General features: G+C 45.6%; 1 protein-coding gene and 1 pseudogene across 2 annotated transcripts in view; one reads left to right on the plus strand and one right to left on the minus strand.

Annotated features, from left to right (window-relative positions):
• Nucleotides 1-24,596, plus strand: part of ABHD12 (abhydrolase domain containing 12, lysophospholipase) — a 65,656-nt gene that overhangs the window by 29,584 nt on the left and 11,476 nt on the right. Inside the window, exons 2-6 of the mRNA XM_084887110.1 lie at nucleotides 6,022-6,146; nucleotides 15,068-15,173; nucleotides 19,266-19,385; nucleotides 22,671-22,701; nucleotides 24,185-24,230. Of these exons, the coding sequence (XP_084743236.1) occupies nucleotides 6,022-6,146; nucleotides 15,068-15,173; nucleotides 19,266-19,385; nucleotides 22,671-22,701; nucleotides 24,185-24,230 (428 nt within the window). The remainder of the gene's footprint in view (nucleotides 1-6,021; nucleotides 6,147-15,067; nucleotides 15,174-19,265; nucleotides 19,386-22,670; nucleotides 22,702-24,184; nucleotides 24,231-24,596) is intronic.
• On the minus strand, nucleotides 14,320-14,983 carry LOC311624686 (large ribosomal subunit protein eL18-like; annotated as a pseudogene). The gene has a single exon. The product of its transcript is annotated as a large ribosomal subunit protein eL18-like (transcript).

Below are 24,596 nucleotides of genomic sequence, written 5' to 3' on the forward strand. Positions count from 1 at the left end.
GCGGGCCGGATCAGACTCCTCTGCGGGCCGCAGTTTGAAGACCCCTGGTCCAGACCATTATTTTCCCAGTTCCATATACAGAGTCTTTGACAGCTCATACCTCTTAGGGAAAAAAAAAAAAAAAGTCCTCTTTGTTCAAGACAATTTAATTATGTTTGTAGGCACAGTTCGAAGTATCTCTTTAGAAGGCACAGAAGGAGAAGAAAAAGATATGAAAGAGAAAGTAAAGTCAGATAAGGGAATGGGAACTTGTGATTGAGGCAGATGTCTAACTGAACTGCCAAAGGGAGTCTGAACTCTGGTATTCGAAGAAGATGGAAGGGATGGGCAAAAGCTGAACAGACCAGACAAATTCTTTTTTATTTTTTATTTTCCAAAATGCAGTCCTATCTTGCATAGGTTTATGTGGATTCAATAGCTTTTGGCTGTTGGATTTCTGTGGTGGTATTAAGTGTCTTTGGGATCCTGTGTGTCTTTGTGAATGCTGTGTCCCAAGAGTGTCCTCCTCTGTATACATTCAGTTCCATGTGGACAGTATGTCTTGTACACAAGCCTCGGTTTTTCATGTAATACATACTCTATATAATGTATATCAAAGCCGAAGCGACCAGCGCAACCTAAACTACCGAACAGACGACCAAACAGGCTGTGTGGGGCAACCAGGCCAGCAGGGGGTTAGTGAGGGATGACGAAACAACTGACCAGGCTGTTGGGGCGGGGGGTGGGAAGGCTGGCAGTTGGAGATGACCAGACAGGCAGTCAGGTGAGCAGTTAGGAGCCAGTGGTCCTGGATTGTGAGAGGGATGTCCAAGGGGTCCTGGATTGAAGAGGGTGCAGGCTGAGCTGAGGGGAGCCTCCTATCTCAACTCCCGTGCATGAATTTTGTGCACAAATTTTGTGCACTATGCATATAGTATTTATTATATTAGCCTAGAAGGCATGAGGCCTACCAGTTGATGCTGAAAAGCCAGAATGCTTAAACATTCTCTGAGTCATAAATGTGAATGAACTTCAGTGGAAGATGTATTCTGGTACCAGAGCTGAAGTCAGTGGGGGTTCCTCCTACTTTGGGCATTGTGAGCCTATAGGTGCTACAGCCTCCTTCCTAGTCCTTCCTGCCCCATGCTCTCTCCAGATCCTCCTGCCTGCTCCTCACCTGCTTTCTGGACAGCATGCACCCCTGTGTTTGATCTCTTAACCCTCTTCCCTCTCACCCCCCAGCCTCCCAGCTGTGAACTGACACTGCAAATAGGAACAGCCTTTTGGGCCAAACTCTGTGGTGTTTAATTCCAAATGCAATTTTCTGTGACATGAAAATAGCATGGTTGTGAGGAGGTGGCCTGGGGCTAGGCCCTTCTTCAGCTAGGCAGCTCTGCTCTGGTCTAGTCTTCACTGGTCTATGCTCCAGCCTGCTCTAGCCTGGGGGAAAAGCAGTCTTCAGTCAAGGTGTAAAGGGAAAGTGTGTGCTCCTTGAATCAGAGGGGATCTGGCTTATATAGACAGATATCCCTGTCTCTGGTCCCTGATTAGTCTGTCCTCATGGAAATGAGGACTCTAAATCCTCTGCTTGATTGATCCAAAAGGCACTATTCAGATTGGTCAGAATGGAGCTGCTCTGATTGGTCAGTGAAGATATTGATGGAGAGATAATTGCACACCTTCAGTTGGACTGGGAAGCCCCAGTCCTGTTGGTTAAAAGGATTCCAGGAGCTCATCTAAGCATTGGCTCAGATGGCAGAAACAGTGCAAGAGGCAGGCAGCTAGCTTAGTGCAGGCTGCTCCCTAAAATACTGTTTCATGAGAGACCCCTGTTTAGAAATGGCTGCTAGCCTATGGTTTGTTTGTTTGTTGTTATCTTTTTACATTTAAGCCCAGTTAATCCACCAGGAGCCCTTCTTAGTAGGTTTCTTCTTTCTCGGGGTCCACACCTTTCTCATCCCTAATTTTGTATGTTGTCTTTCTAGCCCTAAACTTAATTTGTTTCTTGTTTTTTCTTGAAGAAACCACTTTTGCATTTGTTAATCAATTTTTGTATTTCTTACATCTGAACTTTTTTAAAACATGAAAAATAAAGTTTTTTGGGTTTTTTTTAATAGTTTACTAGAGGCCCGGTACACTGATTCATGTACTGGTGGGATCCTGTCTTCTAGTGAGTTGTCTGCCTTCAAAGAAATCTGTAAAAGTATTGATGCCACTCTTCTTACTAAAAATGTTTGTATTTTTGCCTGGCCAGTGTGGGTCACTGGTTGAGCATCAACCTATGAACTATGAAGTTACAGTTCGATTCCTGGTCAGGGCACATGCCCATGTTGCGGACTCAATCCCTAGTTCCCCAATCGATATTTCTTTTCTTTTTTTAAAAAAATATATTTTATTGATTTTGTACAGAGAAGAAGGGAGAGAGAGAGAGAGAGAGAGTTAGAAACATCGATGCAAGAGAGTCATCGATTAGCTGCCTCTAGCACACCCCCTACTGGGGATATGCCCGCAACCAAGGTACATGCCCTTGACCGGAATCGAACCCGGGACCCTTCAGCCCCCAAGCCGACGCTCTATCCATTGAGCCAAACCGGTCTCAGCTCTCTCATCGATATTTCTAACTCTCTCTCCCTCTCCCTTCCTCTGTAAAAAAAAAAATCAATAAAAAACATTAAGAAAATAATAAAAAGTAATATAAAAATTTTTGTATTGGAAAATATAATCACTTTTTACAACAAATTTTAATTATATTAATATGTAATGTGTTGTTTATGAGTTATATGCATTAATAGATTTTAAAAAATTCCTTTGTTTTTAAAAAATATATATATTTTATTGATTTTTTACAAAGAGGAAGAGAGAGGGACAGAGTGCTAGAAACATCGATGAGAGAGAAACATCGACCAGCTGCCTCCTGCACATCCCCCATCAGAGATGTTCCCGCAACCAAGGTACATGCCCTTGACCGGAATTGAACCGGGACCTTTCAGTCCGCAGACCGACGCTCTACTACTTAGCCAAACTGGTTTCTTTTTGTTAAGCTGCATGAGTTCCTTATAAATGTTGGAGATTAAACCCTTATCATAGATATCATTGGTGAATATGTTCTCCCATGCAGTGGGCTTTCTTGATGGCTTCCTTTGCTGTCCAAAAGCTTTTTATTTTGATGTAGTCCCATTTGTTTATTTTCTCTTTAGCTTCCATTGCTCGAGGAGTAGTATCAGTAAAGACGTTCTTTCAGCATATGTCTGACATTTTACTGCCTGTGGATTACTCTAGTATTTTCATGGTTTCCCATCTTATGTTTAAATCCTTTATCCATGTTGAGTTTATTTTTGGGTATGGTGTAAGTTGGTGATCTAGCTTAATTTTTTTTATTTTTTTTTTATTATTATTTTTTTTTTTGCATATATCTGTCCAGTTTTCATTTCGTTCCCTTCTGGCCTGGTATGTTTCTGTTGAGAAATCAGTTGATATTCTAATAGGAGATCCCTTGTAAGTAACTTTCTGTCTCTGTCTGGCAGCCTTTAAGATTCTTACTTTGTTGTTAGTGTTTGCCAATTTAATTATGATGTGTCTTGGTGTCGGTCTTTTGGGGTTCAACTTGTTTGGGACTCTATGTGCTTCTTGGACTTGCATAGTTTTTTCTTGCTAATATGAGGGAAGTTTTCCGTCATTATTTCTTCAAAGAGGTTTTCTATTCCTTGCTTTTCTTCCTCTCCTTCTTGTATCCCTATTATTCGAATGTTGTTTCGTTTTTGTGTTGTCCCAAAGCTCCCTTAGGCTCTCCTTTTGCTTTTTAAGTCTTCTTTCCAGTTGCTGCTGTATTTGTGTGTTTTTTCCTACCTTGTTTTCTAATTCGCTGATGTGGTCCTCAGCCTCTTTTAGTCTTCTGTTTAAGCCTTCCAACGTGTTCTTTATTGCAGCTATGTCATTCTTCATATCCTCTTGGTTTCTTTTCATGTTGGTGACATTTTCATTCAGCTCCTTATAGTTCTCATTGAGTTGTGTGTTTTTGTCACCCATCCGTTTAAACATCCTTATTACAAATACTCTGAATTCTTTCTCAGTTAAGCTGTTAGCCTCAAGTTCATTTAACTCCCTTTCTGGTGATTCCTCTTTTTCTTTCCTTTGGGGATTGCTTTTTTGTCTCCCCATGTTTTCCTGTGATGTTTTAATTGTAGACTCAGTTGCTTTGCTACCCAGGTTCTTTCGGGGATGGTGCTACTGGTGTAATGTCTCAGTTCTCCTGGGCTTGGTAATCTAGTGTAGCTCCCTACTTGAACTATTTGGGTTCTTTTGATGTAGGTCTGCAAGCTTGAGAGGCACAACTGCCATGTCTGGAAGTCAGCAATCGTGGAGGGGAGTATCCCAATTTTTGCTGTCTTACACCCTAAATTGAAATCACGCTTGCCCTGTGGGGACTCATAATGGCACCAAGGAACCGACTGTCAGGGTGATATGGCTCAGGGGTCTTGCACTCTAGAAAGGCGTGGCTGTGTTGCCCAGAGTACTGTGGGGTGGGCAGACTCAGCTTTTGCTGCTGCACCTGTGTGGATAGGCATTTACTCCCAGTGGCGGCTCACGGGAACACCCACAGTAAGTTTGCCAGTGAGGCACACTGAAGCACTCCGAAGGGCCCTGGCAGTGTAACTGCGTAATTGAGGTGCCTAAATTTTTCTTTTGGGCAGTTCCATGGCCTCAGGGAGTATTCAGATTTCATGGTGTTAATTAGGGAGGAATTGAGTGTGGCTATATTGGTTGCCTGGAGACTGGAGGGAGGGGCTATCTCTCAGGAGAAAATGGCGACCAGGGACCAGATGTGACTCAGCACCAGGTGTGCTTCCACCTCTCTTGAACCGTCCACCTCCTACTTTCCCTAGATTCCACAACCCCCTCCCTTCTGCACCTCAGCCACAGGTAAGTGTCTGTATCTGAAAGGTCCTATGAACTAGCTTCAGTGGAGAAAGACACAGGTTCCAGCACGAGGAGGGACCCCGTCTTTACAAGCTCCTCTCTTGCCAGCACTGCGTGGTTGGGCAGCTAGCTCTTCAGCTGCCTTTGAGCTCAGATCCGTAATCCAGACCCCAAGGTCTAAACTCCACAACCTCCCGCAGTCCTGTGGACCCTTTTTCTCACAGTCAGACGCTTTGCCTGTGTACTTTTCCCCTGACCTTCTGGACATAGAGATCCGGCAGATTCTATTGCCCAGATCCACAATTTTACCTTTTTTTCAGGACATCTCTGCCCTTCCCAGCTGCAAACTTCCTCACCAGCTGCATCTCCTTCACCAATTCGGGCTGGATTCCTCTCGTTTCAGCTGCTCCCTCTCTTTGCTCTGGGACAAGGCGCAGGACACGTTTGCCTATTCCGCCGCCATTTTGTCTCCTCTAGAGACATTTTTTGAAAGGGATCAGAACAGCAATAGGATGTCATGAAGCTGGATAGAGATTATAAGAGGATCTTGAGACCCGGGATGACAGCATGGCATGAAGTGCCTGGAAAAGGGGCCTCCATTGGGCGGTGGCACAGGGGATGAAGGCAGAAATGGGAGGACATGCAGTGATGGCCAAGTTTTATTCTCAGCCCTTGCTCCCTCACAGGACCTGGTTAGGCAGAGTCTGTTGATGTATGCACTTTCTACAAGGAGATAATGGGTAAGCTGCACCTGTGGCTGGCTTGCATCACAAGGTGATCACAAGGCCCAGATGTAGTCACTGTCTTTTGACATGAAGTTGCAGCCGTGGTCTGATATTAGGTTGGGTACTTCCTAAAGATCTGATATTTATGCTGTGTTCAGATCCCAGGGCAAGAATAGGAAATCATCGCGACTGTTTAGTTTTCAGGGGGAAAATTTACAGTAGTTTTCTAAGATCAAATCAAAAGTCCTAAAATCATTATTTTAACAAAAATAGGCGGGAAACTATTCTTGTGGAAAAAGATACTTGTGGATCTCGGTTAGTGATATCGATAATGCTATTAATAAACTCTAGCAAAATTGTGCCTACTGCCTTTGACCTGTTATTTGCTTTTCTCTCGCAGGCGAAAGGGCATGTGGTTCCAACTGAGGAAGATACTTCTATGTATTTTGGGATTATATATTGCCATTCCATTCCTCATCAGACTATGTCCTGGGATACAGGCCAAATTGATTTTCTTAAATTTTGGTAAGTGCCTTGTGTTTGTTTTTTTTTTTTTTAACCTTAGTAAAATGATAATTTATACATGGGCAAAAGTAGGTTTACAGTTGTTCGTGTGGAAAATGAGACGATAAATAATACAAGAAAAAACTGTTTCATGTACTCATGACTGTAACCTTACTTTTGCCCCACCCTATATTTATGTATCTACCACCCAGATCAAGAGATAGCATGTTTCTATTACCCAAAAAGTTCCCTGTGCACCTTCCCAGTTAAAGGTTGTAAGGAGTGCATTGTTCTCCAGGGCTAGCATTTGTGTACACAGATGACCATTTTAAAAAATAATGATTAGGCTTTTTTTTATTTTTAAAAATAGATCTTTTTTCACTTAAAAACACCTGACATATTTTGGTTTCTATGAAAGTATATGTTGGCTTTATAGGTGTTATAGTCTTCTTGAGTTATCTTGGACTTTGTGTGTTCCAAAGGTGGGGTTTATTTATTTTTTTATTACCTCCTACTCACTCACCCTCCCCCTCCTTCCTTCTGAGATTCTGCACTCTGTTCCATGCTTCTGTGTTTCTGGATCCATTCCACTCATCAGTTTATTTTGTTACTTAGGTCCCCAGAGGTGTTTGTTTTGTTTGTATGTGTGTGTGTGTGTGTGCGCCTGCATGTGTGCTATGTATTTATTTATTTATTTATTTATTTATTTTTTAATATTTTTTATTGATTTTGTACAGAGAGGAAGAGAGAGAGATAGAGAGTTAGAAACATCGATGAGAAAGAGTCATTGATCAGCTGCCTCTTGCACACCCCCTACTGGGGATATGCCCGCAACCAAGGTACATGCCCTTGACCGGAATCGAACCCGGGTCCTTCAGTCCCCAAGCCGACGCTCTATCCATTGAGCCAAACCGGTTTTGGCTGTATTTATTTTTTGGCAAGTGGGAGGAGAAAGGTGCAGAAGTATCAAACATATGAAATAGAAGTTCTGTGGTTGCTGGGAATAATCCTTTTAAGGAGCACCATTTTTAAAAATAATATTTTTTTAATTGATTTCAGAGAGGAAGGGAGAAGGAAAGATAGAAACACACTGTCCTGATCCATGATGAGAGAGGATCATTGATCGCTATCTTCTGCACTTTCCCTACTGGGGATCGAGACATCAACTCGGGCATGTCCCCTGACTGGGAATTGAATCATGACTCCTTGGTTCATAGGTCAACGCTCAAACACTGAGCCATGCTGGCCGGGCAAGGAGCACCATTTTATATCTGCAAGATGAGACTAAGAGGACACTTATGTTTGTTGATGTTAGAGTTAGAGGATAGAACATGGTGCTCTGTAAATAGTAGCCTTCAAATTGGGTATGGGTAGCATTTGAACCAGATGAAGTTGTCTCTGTGTATGCTCTTTGGCTGTGTTGGTTTGCAGAGAGTGGACTTGACCCTTATGTGTTTGAGAGCCAGAGACTAGGGCTGAGGATGGTGCCATGGAGGCAGCAGGGGAACAATTAGAGAGGAAGGAGGAGGAAGAACGTGAGGACCAGGGGGAGGTAAGACAGGAGGTGTTGAGATGGTCCATCTATGACTGGCCTGGTCCATGCTAGGAGAGACACACTGGGGTGGGTGTGTCATAGGAATCCAGAACCTCCTTCCTATGGTAACACAAGTGCTCCCAGCGCCCCAGGTGTCTGGGTATACAAGTTTGGGGTGTTAAGTCTGTAATAGACTTTCTGACAAAAACTTGGAAGTTGCTGGTTAAAAAGGAATTTGCCCTAAAGAGTAACAACAGTATTTTCATTTGATGTCAAACTAGAACTTTCTTGCTCCCTGACCATCTTGGCAGCCACTCTTGGTTGGGGGCTGTCCAAGATAGAAAGAAAGATAGTAACCACAAAGAAGATGAAAAAGTCACTGGAGTCAATCAGCTCTAGACTCCTACTTGTTATAAAAGGTGGAAAGTACATGTTGGGAGTACAAACAGAATCTGAAAATATCAGACAAGGCAAAGTAAAATTGGTCATTCTTGCCAGCAACTGCCTAGCCTTGAGGCAATCTGACCAAGGGTACTGCAGCATGTTGGCTAAGATTGTTGTCCATCACTGCCATGGCAATGATATTGAATTGGGCACAGGGTGTGGGAGATACTGCAGGTGTGCACACTGGCGGCTGTTCATGCAGGGATTCTGATATCAGTAGAAGCATGCCAGAACAGACTGGTGAAATGAAAATCATACAAAATTTTTTTTCTAATAAAATTAGCCAGAATGTGTTTAAAAACATTTTTTTTTTAATTGTAAAGTAATGTAGTATACTAAGAGGCATTTGACTTTTCTAACAGAAACATAGCTCAACTTCTGGGAATTTATCATCTCTAAGTTTTTATCACTTGTGAGAAGCTCAAATTTAAAAGGAACTAACAGTATACTAAAAAGGGAGTTTGGATTTTTTTTAAAGAGTCCACAGCCTGTCCAGCACAGAAGAGAATTAGAATTTATATATATAAAAACAAAGCTACAGGGCTGCAGATTTCCTGATGGCAGACCTTAGAATTGACCTTGCACAGTTTTCCAACTTTGCTGGTCTGCAGGTGCCTTGGGCTGGTGTCTTTGTGGCAGCGGGTACTTGTGGCATGCTGCTCTGCGAGTCCTACAGCAAATATTTGAATTGAATTGATTACTTCACACCAGTTATTTGGGCAACTTTAGATACAGCTCACAGATTTTGCTGATTTGGTTTCCTAATGAAATTGCAGGATGGCCAAAACCGGTTTGGCTCAGTGGATAGAGCGTTGGTCTGCGGACTGAAGGGTCCCAGGTTCGGTTCCGGTCAAGGGCATGTACCTTGGTTGCGGGCACATCCCCAGTGGCGGGTGTGCAAGGGGCAGCTGATCGATGTTTCTCTCTCATCGATATTTCTAACTCTCTATCCCTCTCCCTTCCTCTCTGTAAAAAATCAATAAAATATATTAAGAATGAACGAAAGAAAGGAAGGAAGGAAGGAAGGAAGGAAGGAAGGAAGGAAGGAATTGCAGGATGTTCCTCAGGAACAGAACTTTGCCAGTCCCAATGGCACAGAAGAGGAGGCTTGGGCCACACTGGTGTCTTTAAAGGAGATTTTTGGTTAGTTGTCTGTGCCCCCTTCCCCTGCAGAGGAGGTGGGGTCTCTAACACAGCCCTGTAGTGACTTGGCTGTTTCACTTCACGCTGCTGGGATAGTACTTCCATTCTTCTCTCTTCAAAATGTGAATCACGAGCCTGTGGATTTCCATTTAGATATCAAAAGAAATGTAACAATCTTTTAGGCCTCAAAATACGATTAAAGAATATATATTTAAGTTCACAGTAAATCTATTTGAAGCCAAATTTGTAAATCAGATAAAAACACGTTAGAAGAAGGTTAGCACTTACGATTTAAGGCATTATTCTTACTTTAAAGAAATTTTCACAGGCAAAAAAATACATGATCATTCTAAAAAAATTAACTGAAAATGCCTTATTCAACAACGAAGAAAGTGAAAATCACTCTGAGGAAATTGTTAACATTGTCATTTATTTCCTGCTGGTCTCTTGTCTATCTTACACATAAACATAAATGTATGTGTTTCTTGATACTCAAAGCAGTTCTCTTGCCCTTAAATCTACAGCTGTCTCCTGGCGAAAAGAAGTGTTTTGGTTTAAAGGCCTGCACAGGAACTGCTCCTCTCTGCACATTGCTTTGGCCTTTTTTGGAAATAGGTTAGATATATGAAGTATGTATTTGTTTGTTGTTATTGTTTTTTTGTTAATCCTCATATTTTTTTCATTGATTTTTTTAGAGTGAGTGGAAGGGATGGAGGGAGAGGGAGAGAGAGAGAGAGAGAGACATCCATGTGAGAGAGACACATCGATTGGTTGTGGGTCCTCCTCCTCTCCCGTACCCCCCCCCCCCCCCCTTGCTCCAACCAGGACCAGGATCAAACCTGCAACCCAGATACCTGCCCCTAGGGAATTGAACCTAAGACCCTCTGTTACATGGGCTGACACTCTTAACTACTGAACCACACTGGCCAGGGTGAAATATGTATTTGTTTTTGAAGCCAGTTCACTTCAGTGATTACCGAGATAAGAGTGTTTAAGCCTCCTTTTTTTCCCCCTGTAGCAGTTCCTGTTAACCTCCGATAGTTTTCTTTTCTGTTCTTTTTGCTTATGGCAGCCCCTACAGCCTGCATCATGGAGTTGTAATTTGATAAATCCTAGAGTCCTCTCAACCCTCCCTTGTTGGCTCTACACGTCATCCAGTGTTGCAGGGTTGCTCCTTGCTCAGTAACTGGGATCAGCTATAGCCCCAATATTTAAAATCTTCAGGCAGTCAAAAATGTTCTTGCAGGTAAATAGTTTCAGCTTCTCACCCTATCAAATATTCTCCAGATTAGTTTAATAAAAGGAAAACAGAGTAGGTTTTTTCTCCTTCATTCATATGTTGATTCACTGATGATTCATAGAGAACCATTGTGCAGGATCCTTTCTAAATCATGTTTGTTGACAATTGTGACTGCTGGTAAATGGTGGATATGGCCAGAGAGTAGACAATGCAAAACAGGAAGGAGGCAAAGCCAGAGACCTGGATCCCAGCAGCTGGATGTGCCTTGGGTCCTGTATATTGGGTTCCTGGGCCCTGCAGTCAACCTCTGTGTGAGGTGGAGTTTGTAACTCCTATTGGACTGCCTTGTCTGCAGGCCATGTGCTCTGTCCCTACTCCACCCCTGTGTATAATGCACGGGCCTACAGGGAGGGCTTCAGCCAGCACCTCAGAGTCAGTGGGCCCAAGGTATATGATCACATGGGAGGTCAGTGGGCCCTGGCCTGTTACTAGTCTGTTACTGTGTTCTCACCCAGACTAGCCTCGGTCTCCTGTACCTCTCAGCCCCATTCCTTTGCTTTGTGGCATTTCTGCTCACTTAGACCAATAGTGGCAAGGTAGTTCCTCTGGCCACTGCTCTAGGGTTGTCTGACCCCCAGGAGTGGCCAGAGGCCCCCATTAGCTGGAGGGGAGATGCATGGACAGCATCTGCTGGACTTGGGGCATGTACTACCTCCTTTTTCACGGTTGTTTCTAAAACACAAAAGTGAACTGGAAGACGAGCTTCGTGGAATAAGTCTATTCTGGAGTAGAATCTGATTCCTTCGTTCCTAACTTTCTGGGGTTTGGAGGCTTTGGAGATTAGCTGCTAATCTCCGTAAATACTTTTCAGGGGGCGGTCCTCTGAGCTCTGGAGTAGCTATAGGTAGCTTGGCTGTCTCTCTCCGGACACAGAACCAGTCAAGGCTCGGAAACTGAGCCAGCAGAAATCAAGTGCCCTCAGCCCTTGATGGCACCCACTTTCTGTTTGGCACTGGGACTGGGGTATGTAATTCCGGTCTTAGGAGCAGAATTGACTAAATAGTTTGGATGTAGGGTTGACAGTGGGCACTATGTATAAATATTCAGAGTTTCATTGAGGAAGTTATTTCGCTTCATACTTGTCGGATGAGGAGCTGTCATATCCGGCTGCAGCCTTCAGATTCCACAGCATGGAGCAGTCACAGAATCGGGACTGCAGGAGTAGGTGCCTGCATCTGAAACAGTGTGAGAAACAGAAGTTCTTCTCCGGCCCTCCTCCGAGTCCCATTGCCAGAGTAAAATCTGAACTCCATGGCATGGCTGCATTTGTTCCCAGGTTGTGAAATAAGTACCACACACTGGTGGGCAGACTTAAAACAACAGAAATTTACTCCTTCCCAGTTCTGGAGGCTGGAAGTCTGAAAGCAAGGTGTCGACAGTGCCATGCTCCCTGAGACGGGGTGGAGTCCTTCCTTGCTTCTTCCTAGCATCTGGTGTTGGCCAGCGATCCGTGGTGTTCCTTGTTTGTGGCTGCACCACTCTAGTCTCAGTCTCCAGTGTCACATGGCTACCTTCTCCCTGTGTCTTTACATTGTCTTTTTCTGTCCTGCTCTCACTGTGTGTCTCAGTTATCCCTTTTGACAAGGACAGCAGTTATATTGGATGGGAATCTAGCTAACAAGCTCGGTTATTCTGTGAAGACCCTATTTCCAAATAAGGCCACATTCTGAGCACTTTTTCGTATCCTTTTGGGCGGGGCGCACAAGCCAATCCACAACAGGGCACTTGGGGTCAGAGAGGATTAGGACCAGTTTACCTTTCTCACTTCCTGTCTGATTAGTCAAGCGTGGGGGTCATGGAGTCGGGCAGCCCAGGTGCTGCAAATCCTAGTTCTGTCCCATGTGAGCTGGTGACTTAACCAGAGCTATGAAACACCAGTAATACCAGCCTATCAGGGTGGTGTGCGGGTTACAAGAAGTGCTGTGGTGAGGGCATGAACATCACAGTGCTGGCACCATAAAAGCACAAGGAAATATTATGTCACCTCCTTTGGTTGCCATTTTTCTCTTGAGAGAAAACGATAATTAATTTTTTTTAAAAAAATGTATCCTGCTTCTTAAGGAAGAGATGGGTTAAGAAGCTGGAGGAAATGAAAAGCATCCTGGTGAGAGGATTTGTCTCCTGCATGGTCTGAAATGTTCGCTCAGGGAATTTCTGAGGAAAGAGCATGTGTGTATCCCCACATCCTCAGGAGTTGGATACTTTATTTCTTCAGCAAATGTGTACTGAGCTGCAGGGACATTTCAGGAAGTGAGAGCCAGATGTGCAGATTATGTGGTGGGAGAGCATTCAGGCAAAGGGGACGGCAAGTTGCAAAGGCTCAGGAGCAGGAAGCTGATGTGTGCAGCTCAGTAAGGGGACAAGGGGGGCAGATGAGCACACTTGGCTTTTATATCACGAAGATGCATGAGGTTACTTAATGAAACTGCTCGCTTCACCAAAGAAAACTAACAGTGTTTGCAGCTTCCTTACAGAAGGTGGGATCAGCTAGAAGTCAGGACAATACTGCTATTGTTACTACCCCCTTTAGGAGGTGCCATTTTATAAAGTGAATAAAAATCACCTCAGTGTTTTGGGCTTTTTAAGTATTTTATTTTTTCATTGGATATATCTTCATATATGTTCACCCCAAGCAATAAAAGTACAGTGATATAGTCCATCTGGTTTGGCGATGGCCTGTGGACTGAAGGGTCCCAGGTTCGATTCTGGTCGAGGGCATGTACCTTGGTTGTGGGCACATCCCCGGTAGAGGGTGTACAGGAGGCAACTGATTGATGTTTCTCTCTCATTGATGTTTCTAACTCTCTATCCCTCTCCCTTCCTTTCTGTAAAAAAAATAATAAAATAATTAAAAAAAAATACAGTGATATGTAAGGGAAAAATTAAGCAACACACACACACTTTGTTAACAGACTGGCATGTGTATTTCTGTCTTACTAGCCACTCATGGGTGGTGCTGATGTTGTTAGCTTCTTTTCACAATAGTGATGTGGATTATGCAGCACACCCTGTGTTCTTACGGCTTTTTCCTTGCTCTTCTCACCTGTAATTCTCATCAGTGGATCTGATCAATCTGTAATGGCCCCAGGATTTTTAAAAAATATATAGTTTTATTATTTCCACTGAGCTATTATTTCCACTGAGCTAAACCGGTTTCGGTGGTCCCAGGATTCTCCATAGTGTATGTGCATCACAGAATTCTGCCCTATTGGCAGATCACTTGTTACATTTAGGGCTCCTGCTGTATTGCTCACTTGACAGCAGTCAACTTTGGATAGGTTCATCCACTTCCCTGCACCCACACCTCATCTTCTGCCATCCTTTGGCGTTAAGTGGTGGCACTAGAAACTGGAGAATCCCATTTAGCTGTCATATACCCATGTTCAATTGCTTGTCAAGTCCTGTGGCCCCAGGTCCAGAACACCATCTGTCTGTCACCTTTCCCACCATCTCACCCACCAACTTCCCGGCTCTAGCTTTCAGTTGCAGCCTACCGAGCTGCTTCCGGAGGCCTTCTCTCATGGCCAGGCTGACCCTCATGTCTCAGGGATCTTTCCTTCCTCAGTTGTATCTTCTCACACCTTATGCAATCAATCCTCAGTGTGTCCATCTCTAATCAGAGCTCATCCTTGCTGGAGGTTCTGAAGACTCACTCACAGTGTCCCAGAGCAGTCCCTTTTTTCTTTTTTTCTTTTCTTTTCTTTTTTTTAGCATCCAAAACCTTTTTAGTAATATGATAAGATTTACGGTTAGTTTTTAAAGCCTCTTTCACGCTACAATTGCGGGCCCTTGGATTGCACGTAAGGTTTGGTGTGGCTGTGGGGGGGTTCCTGTATACAAGGTATACAGGTTGCCAAAATGCCTGTATACTTCGCAGCCCTTGCCGAGGACCAGAAAGCAAGACAGTGCCATAGCCCTTGGGGGAGTCCAGGGCCAGCTAGTGGAAGGTGAGAATCTTGCCCCCAGACTTGAGAATGTGGCACTGGGCACACTGCTCACACAAAGGGCACACACCTTCAGTTTGGGCACCTCTTGGATTCTCACGTCATCAGTTATAGTCCCTACAACCACGGTGGTTTTGCCCTCCCGGCCAGGAAGCTTCATCTTGCGGATCATCCAAGAAGGGGCAGAAGTGGCCGGTTGGTGCGACTCATAAACAGCCTCTTTAGCACCACTTGGTTGAAAGTGGAGTTGGTTCTTCTGGCCAGAAACCTGTATAACTTACCCGACAGCCTTAGGTAGATGTCCTGGCTCTTGGGCTCCTTGTGGTCTTTGTTGTGGTGGATGTCGACTCCCATGATGGCACCTTCTGCTCTACCAGTTCCAGAAAGAGGTCCCAGAGCAGTCTTGCCCACAATTCCACCTGAGGCTGGAGGGTCTGGTATGCCTGGCATTATTGAGTTGGGAAAGACTTGGTACTTTTTTTATTTTGAGAGCTTCACCGTGTGTGTGTGTGTGTGTGTGTGTGTGTGTGTGTGTGTATCCCACTAATCCTGGTATTTATCTCTTTGTCCCCCACAGTGAGAGTTCCCTATTTCATTGACTTGAAAAAACCACAGGATCAAGGTTTGAATCACACCTGTAATTACTACCTCCAGCCAGAAGAAGACGTGACCATTGGAGTCTGGTGAGTGTCTGGCTAAATGACTGCAGGGTTGAGGCACCCACTGTCTGGACTCTCCAGGAGGCAGGAAGGACCCTGTGGTCACTGTTGTCCTTGACAGCAGTCTCTAAAACTGTTACATGTCCATTTTTATTTTTACCCACTGTATTTCCAAAGCAAAGAGCTCTGCTGAATTTGATCCTAATGAAGCACGATGAGATGGCACCAAACCAGCCTGAGATTTTCAAACAGCTTTGTGAGCCAGATTGCTTTTTGTAGAGAGCCTTCATTTCCAGGGGAAGAGAAAGTCCTAGAAACAGAGAATATAAGCACAGAATTGTGAGCACAGGCTTGAGGTACACCATTTCTTTTCAGACACAGGAATGCCTATATATTGAAGACAGCTTGATTTCTTTTTACATACAGCACTTTGGCAGTTGGTAATTTTGGCGTTTGCTATCTTAGTGTTTACTTTGTGTAGCCATAAATTTGAATTGGACTTAAGCTCTGTGACGTCTTTGTCTTTAGGACATGTTTTAATGTCTTTTCTGGGGACAAGTGGGTGTTTTCGAACAACTAGATTTAAATTGATCAGCCTTTCTGTGTTATGTTGTGCTTTTTACTTTCAGAATCACTCTGAATCGCTGTCCCTTAATCTGGATGGGTGTTTTTTCAGTGCTATAAAGTCTCTCCCCGCTGTCTCAGAAAACCACTGTGTGTGTGAGGAGCTTCTAAATGAAATGCTGTGAATAGCTTCCCAGTGTGGATTGCAGGGAGATCAGGCATTTCTAATAATGGTCCTGGGTAAAGAACCTAGAATGAGAAAGGAGATTTTTGTTCTTACAAGTTGGTGCCGGGACTCTATAGAGTCTTTGTCATTTCCAATTTGGTTTCACCTATCATTTATTGACCACTGTGTACAGAGGGGGCACTCTGCTTTTACATCCAGAGCTGTTTGGTGGGGATTGGTTGGCCCTCCTGCTGGTTAATGGGGGTTTGTGCTTTGAAGACATGGGGATTTAGTTAGGGCTTCTTCCTCCTGTTGCAAAGGGAATTTGTGGTGCTGATACTTAGGCTGAAAGCTCTCACAGCAGTTACCCAAGAAAGTGGAATTTAGTGACAACAAATACAAGTTTTGGCAGTGACAGCCAGGCTGTGTGCTGATGGGCACCTGCTTTCTGCTCATGTCTGTGTCTTGTGCTGTTGGGAGGACAGTGTGGCCCTTGGGCATCAACTGCTCTCATCAGACATCTCATCAAATCCTAAAGCTGAGGATTTGCTTGGCCGTCAGCTCAATCTCAGCTGCCTGTCGTGGGCAGAGTTATCCACCTGATAGGACAGAGGTGAGCCCCAGGAATATTTGCCCTTTTCTCTTCCTGGAAGCTTCCTGGGCCTTTGTCGAGTGTCCCACTCTTGTTGTAGGTTGTCTATTGGAAGTGCCTTAGCTCCCATTACTGAAAGGTACATTTACACCATTGGATGCTATACAGCTGTAAAAAAGAAGGATCTCTTACCCTTTGAGACAGCATGGAGAGACAGGGAAAGTATTATGCTAAGCAAAAGTCTAAGAAAGTCAATTATTATATGATCTCACTCATATATGGAATCTAATGAACAAAATAAATTGATGAACAAAATAGATTTGGATACATAGAGTATAGAAGAGACTGACGAATCTCAGAGGAAAGGTGGGGGTAGGGGAGATAGGAAGGGAGAGCTTAACCGAAGAACTTGTATATATACTAGAGGCCCGGTGCATGAAATTTGTGCATGGGTGCCGGCCTGCACCCTCTCAAATCTGGACCCCTCAGGGGATGTCCAACTCACAATCTGGGACCGCTGGCTCCTAACTGCTCACCTGCATGCCTGCCTGATCGCCCCTAACCTCTCTGCTTGCCTGCCTGATTGCCCCTAACTGCTCTCCCCCTGCTGGCCTGATCGCCCATAACCACCTCTGCCTTGGCCCTGGCCACTGTGGCTTTGTCCAGAAGGACATACTGAAGGATGTCTGAAAGATGTCCAGTCTAATTAGCATATGCCCTTTTATTAGTATAGCTGTGTATAACCCATGGATACAGACAATAGTGTGGTGAAAGCCTGGGCACTGGCAGTGCAGGGTGGAGGGGATTGATGGGGAGAAAAAGAGGGACATATGTAGTACTTTCAACAATAAAGATGAATTTTTTAAAAAAATATATTTTATTGATTTTTCACAGAGAGGAAGAGAGAGGGATAGAGAGTTAGAAACATCGATGAGAGAGAATCATCGATCAGCTGCCTCTTGCATACCCCCTACTGGGGATGTGCCCGCAACCAAGGTACATGCCCTTGACTGGAATCGAACCCGGGACCTTTCAGTCTGCAGGCCGCCGCTCTGTCCACTGAGCCAAACCGGTCCCAGCAAAGATAAAATTATATATATACATATATATATGCCTTTCCATTCCATAGGTTTATAATTATAGGAGAGTGATAATTTCCAGTGGTCAGAACCACCCACAGTGTTATCCCTGGAACTGGTCAAGAGATATGTAAGAGATGAGATGCTGAAACTTAAGAGCTAGAAAATAAGAACTTGGCCATTTACTACAGTATTTTTTTAACGATTCTTACTAATTAATTTAAATAACTTTTACAGAAAGCCTTATTAATTCAGACTTTCCCAGTGATGAACAGTATTTGATGTGGGCCTGAGTTAAGATTAACTGGAGCATCTCTCTGAAGGAGGGTTTGGCCAGATAGACTGAGTGAGTCTCTGGGAGCCTGGCGGGGTATGGAATGAGCTGGCTGACTGTAAGCTCAGCCACGAGATGGGGCAGCCTGCAGCGCCTCCTCTTGCAGACATGAGTCTGCAGATGTGAGTCTGCGAGTTGGGTCTGGAATGTGCTGTACTTTAGAAATGATACTGTGTTTTCCCGAAAATAAGACATCCTCCAAAAATAAGACCTACTTACAGGTTCCTTCTGAGTGAAATATAAGCATCCCCCCGAAAATAAGGCCCCGCCTAGGCTAAACATGAGAGATTTGGTGCACTGATTCTGAAAGAAATGGAGTCACAAGAAATTCACCAGGAAATTCAGGAATTGGATTGTTATGATGATGTTCCAGAAGATGATGACATGATTGTCATTGAATAAATGAGTAAATTCTTGATACTGTAGGATTCACAGTTTGTCTGGTTTGTGTTGACAACTACCGTACTACCGTACCATATACAGGTGTAATAAATTTCCTTTATATTCATTTAACAATAAATGTGTACCGTATTCTTCTTCATGAAAATAAGACCTAGCGCATCTTTGGGAGCAAAAATTAATATAAGACACTGTCTTATTTTCGGGGAAACAGGGTACTTTAAGGATGGCCAGGTTTCTAGTGCAGCCCAGGAAGATCAGTGTTGGCTGAATCTAATATGTTGCACTTGTGGCAACATACTGTCTTAAGTGAACTGAGTTAAATTGTGTACAGCTTAAAAATATGGGAATGTATGAAGGAAATGCTGTTGTTCAGCTCATATATATTTTTAAAATATATTTGATTGACTTTTTATAGAGAAGAAGAGAGATAGAGTTAGAAACATCGATGAGAGAGAGACATCGATCAGCTGCCTCTTGCACACCCCCTACTGGGGATGTGCCCACAACTAAGGTACGTGCCCTTGACTGGAATCGAACCCGGGACCTTTCAGTCCGCAGGCCGACGCTCTATCCATTGAGCCAAACCGATTTCGGCTGTTCAGCTCATATTTATCAAGTGCTCATTCTGTGCTAGTCCCAGGTTAAGGCCTGGTGACCCATCCAGGTGAGATTTTTCCTCGAAGAGCTCCTAGTTCCTCCTGGAGAAACAGCTGTCCCCACACCCCTGGTAACTGCTATCTGTGAGCCTCCTGTGGCCAGCAGATGTCCATTTGCAAGTTAGGAAACCTGCTTAAGCAGTCAAAAGCCATCCCTACACCTTGGCGCTCAGAGTTCAGTAATTTATTCTGGAGGCAGGGACAGTTTGCCTCTTCTGTGCACCCGTCCCCTGCTCTCTGCTCGTGTGCCATTGGCTCCATAGTTGTTCTTTCGACAGCCATCATCACCTGGTTGTGCTGTTCCCCTCTGCTTCTGTTTCCAGGCACACTGTCCCCACTGTCTGGTGGAAGACCGCCCAGGGGAAGGACCAGATGTGGTACGAGGATGCCTTGGCTTCTAGTCACCCTGTCATCTTGTACCTGCACGGGAATGCAGGCACCCGGTGAGGAAGAGGAGCTCACGCATGTGTCCTCCGTCCAGGGCCGGCTCCTTTGTGAGCAGGATTACTGACCCACTGCAACGAGGGAGCAGGCACAGGGGGAAGAGAGGAAAAGACAGCGTCCTATGGGGTTTGCTGGAAGGTGGGGGGCGGGGTCTAGGTGAACTCACATGAAGCAGCATTCCCACAGGCTCAGAGCAAGGCAGGGCTGTGTGCAAAGTGGGCCCCGATCCTCTTTCCTTAGAAGCCACCATGTTAAGCAGATGTCCAGAAACCCCTTATCTGACGCTCCCAGTGACTGGGGTGGGATGGAGGAGGCTGGTCTCTGTCAGAGTGACCCAGATTCTGGGGCAGAGTGGGGTGTGTCCTGCCTAATGTAAATTAAAAGGCAAAGAGTCTGAGGGCCCGTGGTTTGGGGAACAAGGTTTCTCGGTGGGTAAGAGGGGTGGTGTGATCTTCCTAAGCATGCCCTGAGGAAGGTTGTCTCCTGTTAAGCTGCAGCTTTGGCAGCCCTGTCTGATGACTGCAGGCGGGTTGGCACTTTCTCACTGGCAGGTATGCCCTCCCGGGGGAGGAGGGACACCTAGAAAGGCCAGCGAGTGCTGAGAAGAGGCGGAGATGACACTGAAGAGGTTTAGCCAAAGGCAGAGGAAGGTCAGCTGAGGTGACCCACATGCTGTCAGGTCAGGGTGACTTTCGTGTGTTCTCTGCTTCCAGCTGTGAGCCAGCAGTGCCGGTGCGGCCTGCTGGGCCAGTGAGGTAACACAGCTGGCACATAAAGCCCTTGTCCAGGTTTATCCCAGCTTCAAGGGTGACTTTGATGCCATGTTCTTCAGACCAGCTGGGATTGGAGCTCCCACTGCCCCCTGTGGCCAGCCTTACTCAGAAGAGTCTGTGGGAGAGCTGATGTGGGGGGTAAGGGGTAGAGAGGGGAGGAGGGGGACAAGGGGCATGTGCATTTTCTGAACAAAGCTCTGCCTGAATCCCTTGGGAGGGTCACTGTTGCTGCAGCTGCCTTAGGTCGTGTGAGAGAGCCTGCAAGGAGCTGGCAGGAGGCAGGAGGCAGGGCCACTGCCTGGTGCATTGGCCATAGTGGTGGGCTGGGGTGTGGTCATTTTATAGACAGAACCTGCTAGAGAATACTGACGGGCCTTTCTGGAGGGGAAAGCAGGCCACAGTGGGAGTCTGGGCAGAGGGGCTGTGCAGAGGACAGGCAGGAAGTCCAGGAGGCGTGGCCCTCGAGGATGGTTACTGAGCCAAGGAACAGAGTGCCTAGCTACTAAATCATGTATGCTCTTGCTGTTTGCTTTCTTCTATGTCTGGAACAAGGCACAGACCATTTCTCTTCTTCTTTTAAAGAGCAAGTGGCTACAAATAGCTCTTGTAGTATCTTGGCTGTAAATGAGAGAATTTTGAAGTTTATTGTGAATAAGGTTCAGTTAAGCCAATGGTCAGCAAACCGCTGCTCGTGAGCCACATTCGGCTCTTTGGCCCCTTGAGTGTGGCTCTTCCACAAAATACCACGGCCTGGGCGAGAGTCTATTTTGAAGAAGTGGCATTAGAAGAAGTTTAAGTTTAAAAAATTTGGTTCTCAAAAGAAATTTTAATCGTTGTCCTGTTGATATTTGCCTCCATAGACTAATGAGTTAAAGCAATGCCAGTCACAGGGTAAATAAAACAAACTGCCTGTAACTTCAGGCTTAGAGGGATATTGTGAGTTTGAAAGGTTTGCTGCTCCCTCCCACTGCTCCAGAGACTGCCTGTGCTGCAGATCGTTCCTGTCCCTGCTCTTTGGCCAGACTCAGGCCGTGCCCTGAGATTCAGATCCCCGGCTACTTGTGTCATGCTCTGAATCATTTTTTTTTTTTTGTTCAAGGTAGGACATTTGAAAAATTTAGACAAGAGCCACCATGAACTCTTCCAAAGTTAACTGCAAACATTGCGCAGTATTTCGTTCTAGACTTGAAACTCATTTCTTTGTATTTTTGTTTCTGCATTGTATTGGTTTCCTCCTTCACCTGGTCCTTGTCTCTCAAGGACACACCTTCCCCCCACCCCCAAATACAAACCTAAAATGGACAAAATGCTCGTTATAAAAAAACACAGCTGAGCGAGCCCACCTGCCAATACCCACCCACTCTCCCTCCCTCCCTCCCTCCCTCCCTCTCTCCCTCCCTCCCTCCCTCCCTCCCTCCCTCCCTCCCTCCCTCCCTCTCTCCCTCCCTCCCTCCCTCTCTCCCTCCCTCCTTTCCTCCCTCCCTTCCTTCCTTCCTTGTCCTGAGGTGGCCCTGTTCTGAGGCTGCCCCATTCCCACTTTGGAGTCTGTCTGTCCACAGTAACAGTTGACCAACAACTGCACAGAAAGTGAGAAGGAATAGATGGTCCCTGGACAGAGAATACAGACATGTGAAATAGTTCAAATGTATGAAAGCCTATTCAGCCTTGGTAATAAAAAGTGCCCACAAAAACTAGTCTATTGGTGAGGAGCTGGGCGACAGCTGTTCTCACACACTTGGGGTAGAAGGTGAGGGCCCTCTGAAGGACTCAGCAGTGATTGTCAAGATTACGATTGCACACCTTCAGGTAGTAGTTCCTTGTGTAGGAATGAGTCACACACATGGCTCACATGTATCTGGCCATGGCAGCAAAACTTAAGTCAGCAGCAGGTGGTAAAGAACCAAACGGCACAAGCAAAGTGACCACCGCTAAAAAGAGTGTACTGGGTACTTGAGAGCTGGCTGTGACGTATTGAGTGAAAAGTGAGGTGTGTGTGGCGGATCCCTGTGGGTGTGTGTCTGCAAGTAAAGAAGGGCCTTTGCTTCTGTCATAGGCGGTCCCTGGGCAGTGGAAGAGGCTGGATGCTGGGGCAGGAGTGGGTGGGCCTCCTGTGTATCCTCTTGTATCTTTTGGATTTTGTACTGCATGTAGGAATTACCTGGTCAAAAAGAAAAGTAATAATAATTTAAAAAGTTTAAAAAAATAATTAATTAAAAATAAATAAAAAATTTTAAAGAAAGAAAAGTAAGATATAATAGTAATTAACAAATATCTCCAAAGTACTAAGACTGTCCCTTGCTTGGCACAGTACTACGACAGGCAAGCTTAGAGCCACCTAGGGTAACCCAAGGAGGAGGTCACCTGTCCACCAGTGCCTGGCCCTTCCTTTATGGTTTTGGTTTTGGGAACCAAGTCCTTAAAAGCCCAAATGCTCCAGTATTGACCCTGGGCCTGCCTCTTTGAGAAGATGCATTAACATCTATTCTTGTTTCCTTCTTCCTGACATTCTAGAGGAGGTGACCACCGAGTGGAGCTTTACAAGGTAGGTGAGCATGGCCAGTGTGTGCGGAGAGAGCAGTATCCACACAGTCTGTGATGGGCCATGCAGTGTCTACACTGTCTGTGACTGATGGTGTATGATGGACAGAACAGTGTCCACAGGGGTCTCTGATGGCGGGGGCATTGCCCAAGTGTTGTTTTCTGTCTGTCCTTTCCAGGTGGCATGAACAGCAGGGAGTTCCCTAATAATTTTGATTGTTAATCATGGTGGCCTTTCTGGCACTGCCTCTTGGGTGACACCATCATGGAGTGCTTCCGACAATGCTGCCTCCAGGAAAGTTTCCAAAATCAGGATAAATGGACCTTGTAGATCTTATGCCAGGTGTTGGCTGATTACATAAAAGCCATTTGAAATTGTTTACTGGTACAAGTATGTTACATATGAGAGGAATGGAGAGGACAGAGGGGTCAGGTACTATACTTTACTCCCAAGTTGCAGACTCAGGAGTTGGGCCCACAGAAGTTTCTCGCCTCACAGGAAGTACAGTCACAGTTAAATCGGATTTCAACCCCAGCAGGTCTCCCCAGAAAAGGGGCTGCTGCAGGCAGGCTCGTAGACCTTCCCTTCTGCCTGGTCCGTGTCTTCCTCGGGTTTCTAGGAGCCTGAAATGTGCAGTTGTTACCAGTGTCCCGGGGTCATCCTTCGCTTAGAGGGGCATCTCTTAGAGGGAAAAGGGACTGCTAAGGCAGAAAGGGACACAAGCAGATGCGTGGGGACATCAGTCTCTGCGGCACTGCTCTGTCATACACCAGGTGGACTGCCCTGGGCTGTGGGGTGTTTGTCTCCCTGTGTGGATTAGATTGAGTCAGGGAAGGGAGTGCTTAGAAAACAGTAGGTCCCGTTTTGAGGTTTCTGTCCATAGAGTGGTCCACACCAGGAACAGTGTGGCTCTGGAGAGCGTAGGATTTGCGGGAGGCTGGGAGCTGATGGTCACCTACAGGAGCACAGGCCCGCCAATGACTTTGGGTGACTTGTGGCTGGCAGCTTCCACATGCCTGTGGGCACACATGAGCCAGCCTGGCGGATGGAGTGGAAGGGGGCTGTAAGCAGGTATCCAGTGAGAAATCTCAAGTCTAGAAGATTTTTTAATAACAGAGACAATTCAGTGAAAGCTTAAAGTTTGAGATACGCTAGGTTGCAGATGGAGTTCCTCCTGGGTTGCTGGGTGGTCAAAGCCCCCCTGTGAGCCCCTGAATGCAGAGGTGCAGGTGTGGCTCGGAGCCAAGGGAGAGGCTTCCTGCTCACACTGCTGACTGGAGGGCGTCAGTGTATCCAGTAGCAGCATTGGCGGTGGGTTTTTAAGATCCCACCGGGATTGGGGCACCATGATGACAAGTCTTGATTAAGTTTCCCATGTGTGTGGGGTGTAAAGACAGAAGCCAGGATGGGTTCAGTAAGGGGCAGGTTACCCTCTGTCCAAGGTACGTGGATCTCTTTGCCCAGATGTTTATTTCTCACTTCACAGGTGCTGAGTTCCCTTGGTTACCACGTGGTCACCTTTGACTACAGAGGTGAGGGTTCTTTTGAAATTGCATCTCCTAGCCCTCCCACTTCCTCCTGTTACCGGACAGGGGACCTGGCCCTTGGCGGGGCTGTCTGCTGATAGTGTGTGGGTTCTTGACTTCGTGCAGGAAAAATTTCACAACACGGGAGTCCAGGTGAATTTTAGAGGATGTTTATTAAAGCTGGGGCAGCGAAACTAAAAACGCCAGGGAATGAGCCCATGCTGTTCTGCTTTGGCTCACTAAGAAGTCAGGGAAAAGGAGGCCTTGGGGACAGATTCGGGGAGTTAGCCTGGGATGAACTGCCACTGCCCATTGCTGCCCTGGTTGCAAGCCTGTGGGGTCCCTTAGAATTGAGGAGATGCATGCCTCTGG

The sequence above is a fragment of the Pipistrellus hanaki genome (genome assembly GCF_964339955.1).
Source record: "Pipistrellus hanaki genome assembly, chromosome: 6".
NCBI lineage: Eukaryota > Metazoa > Chordata > Mammalia > Chiroptera > Vespertilionidae > Pipistrellus > Pipistrellus hanaki.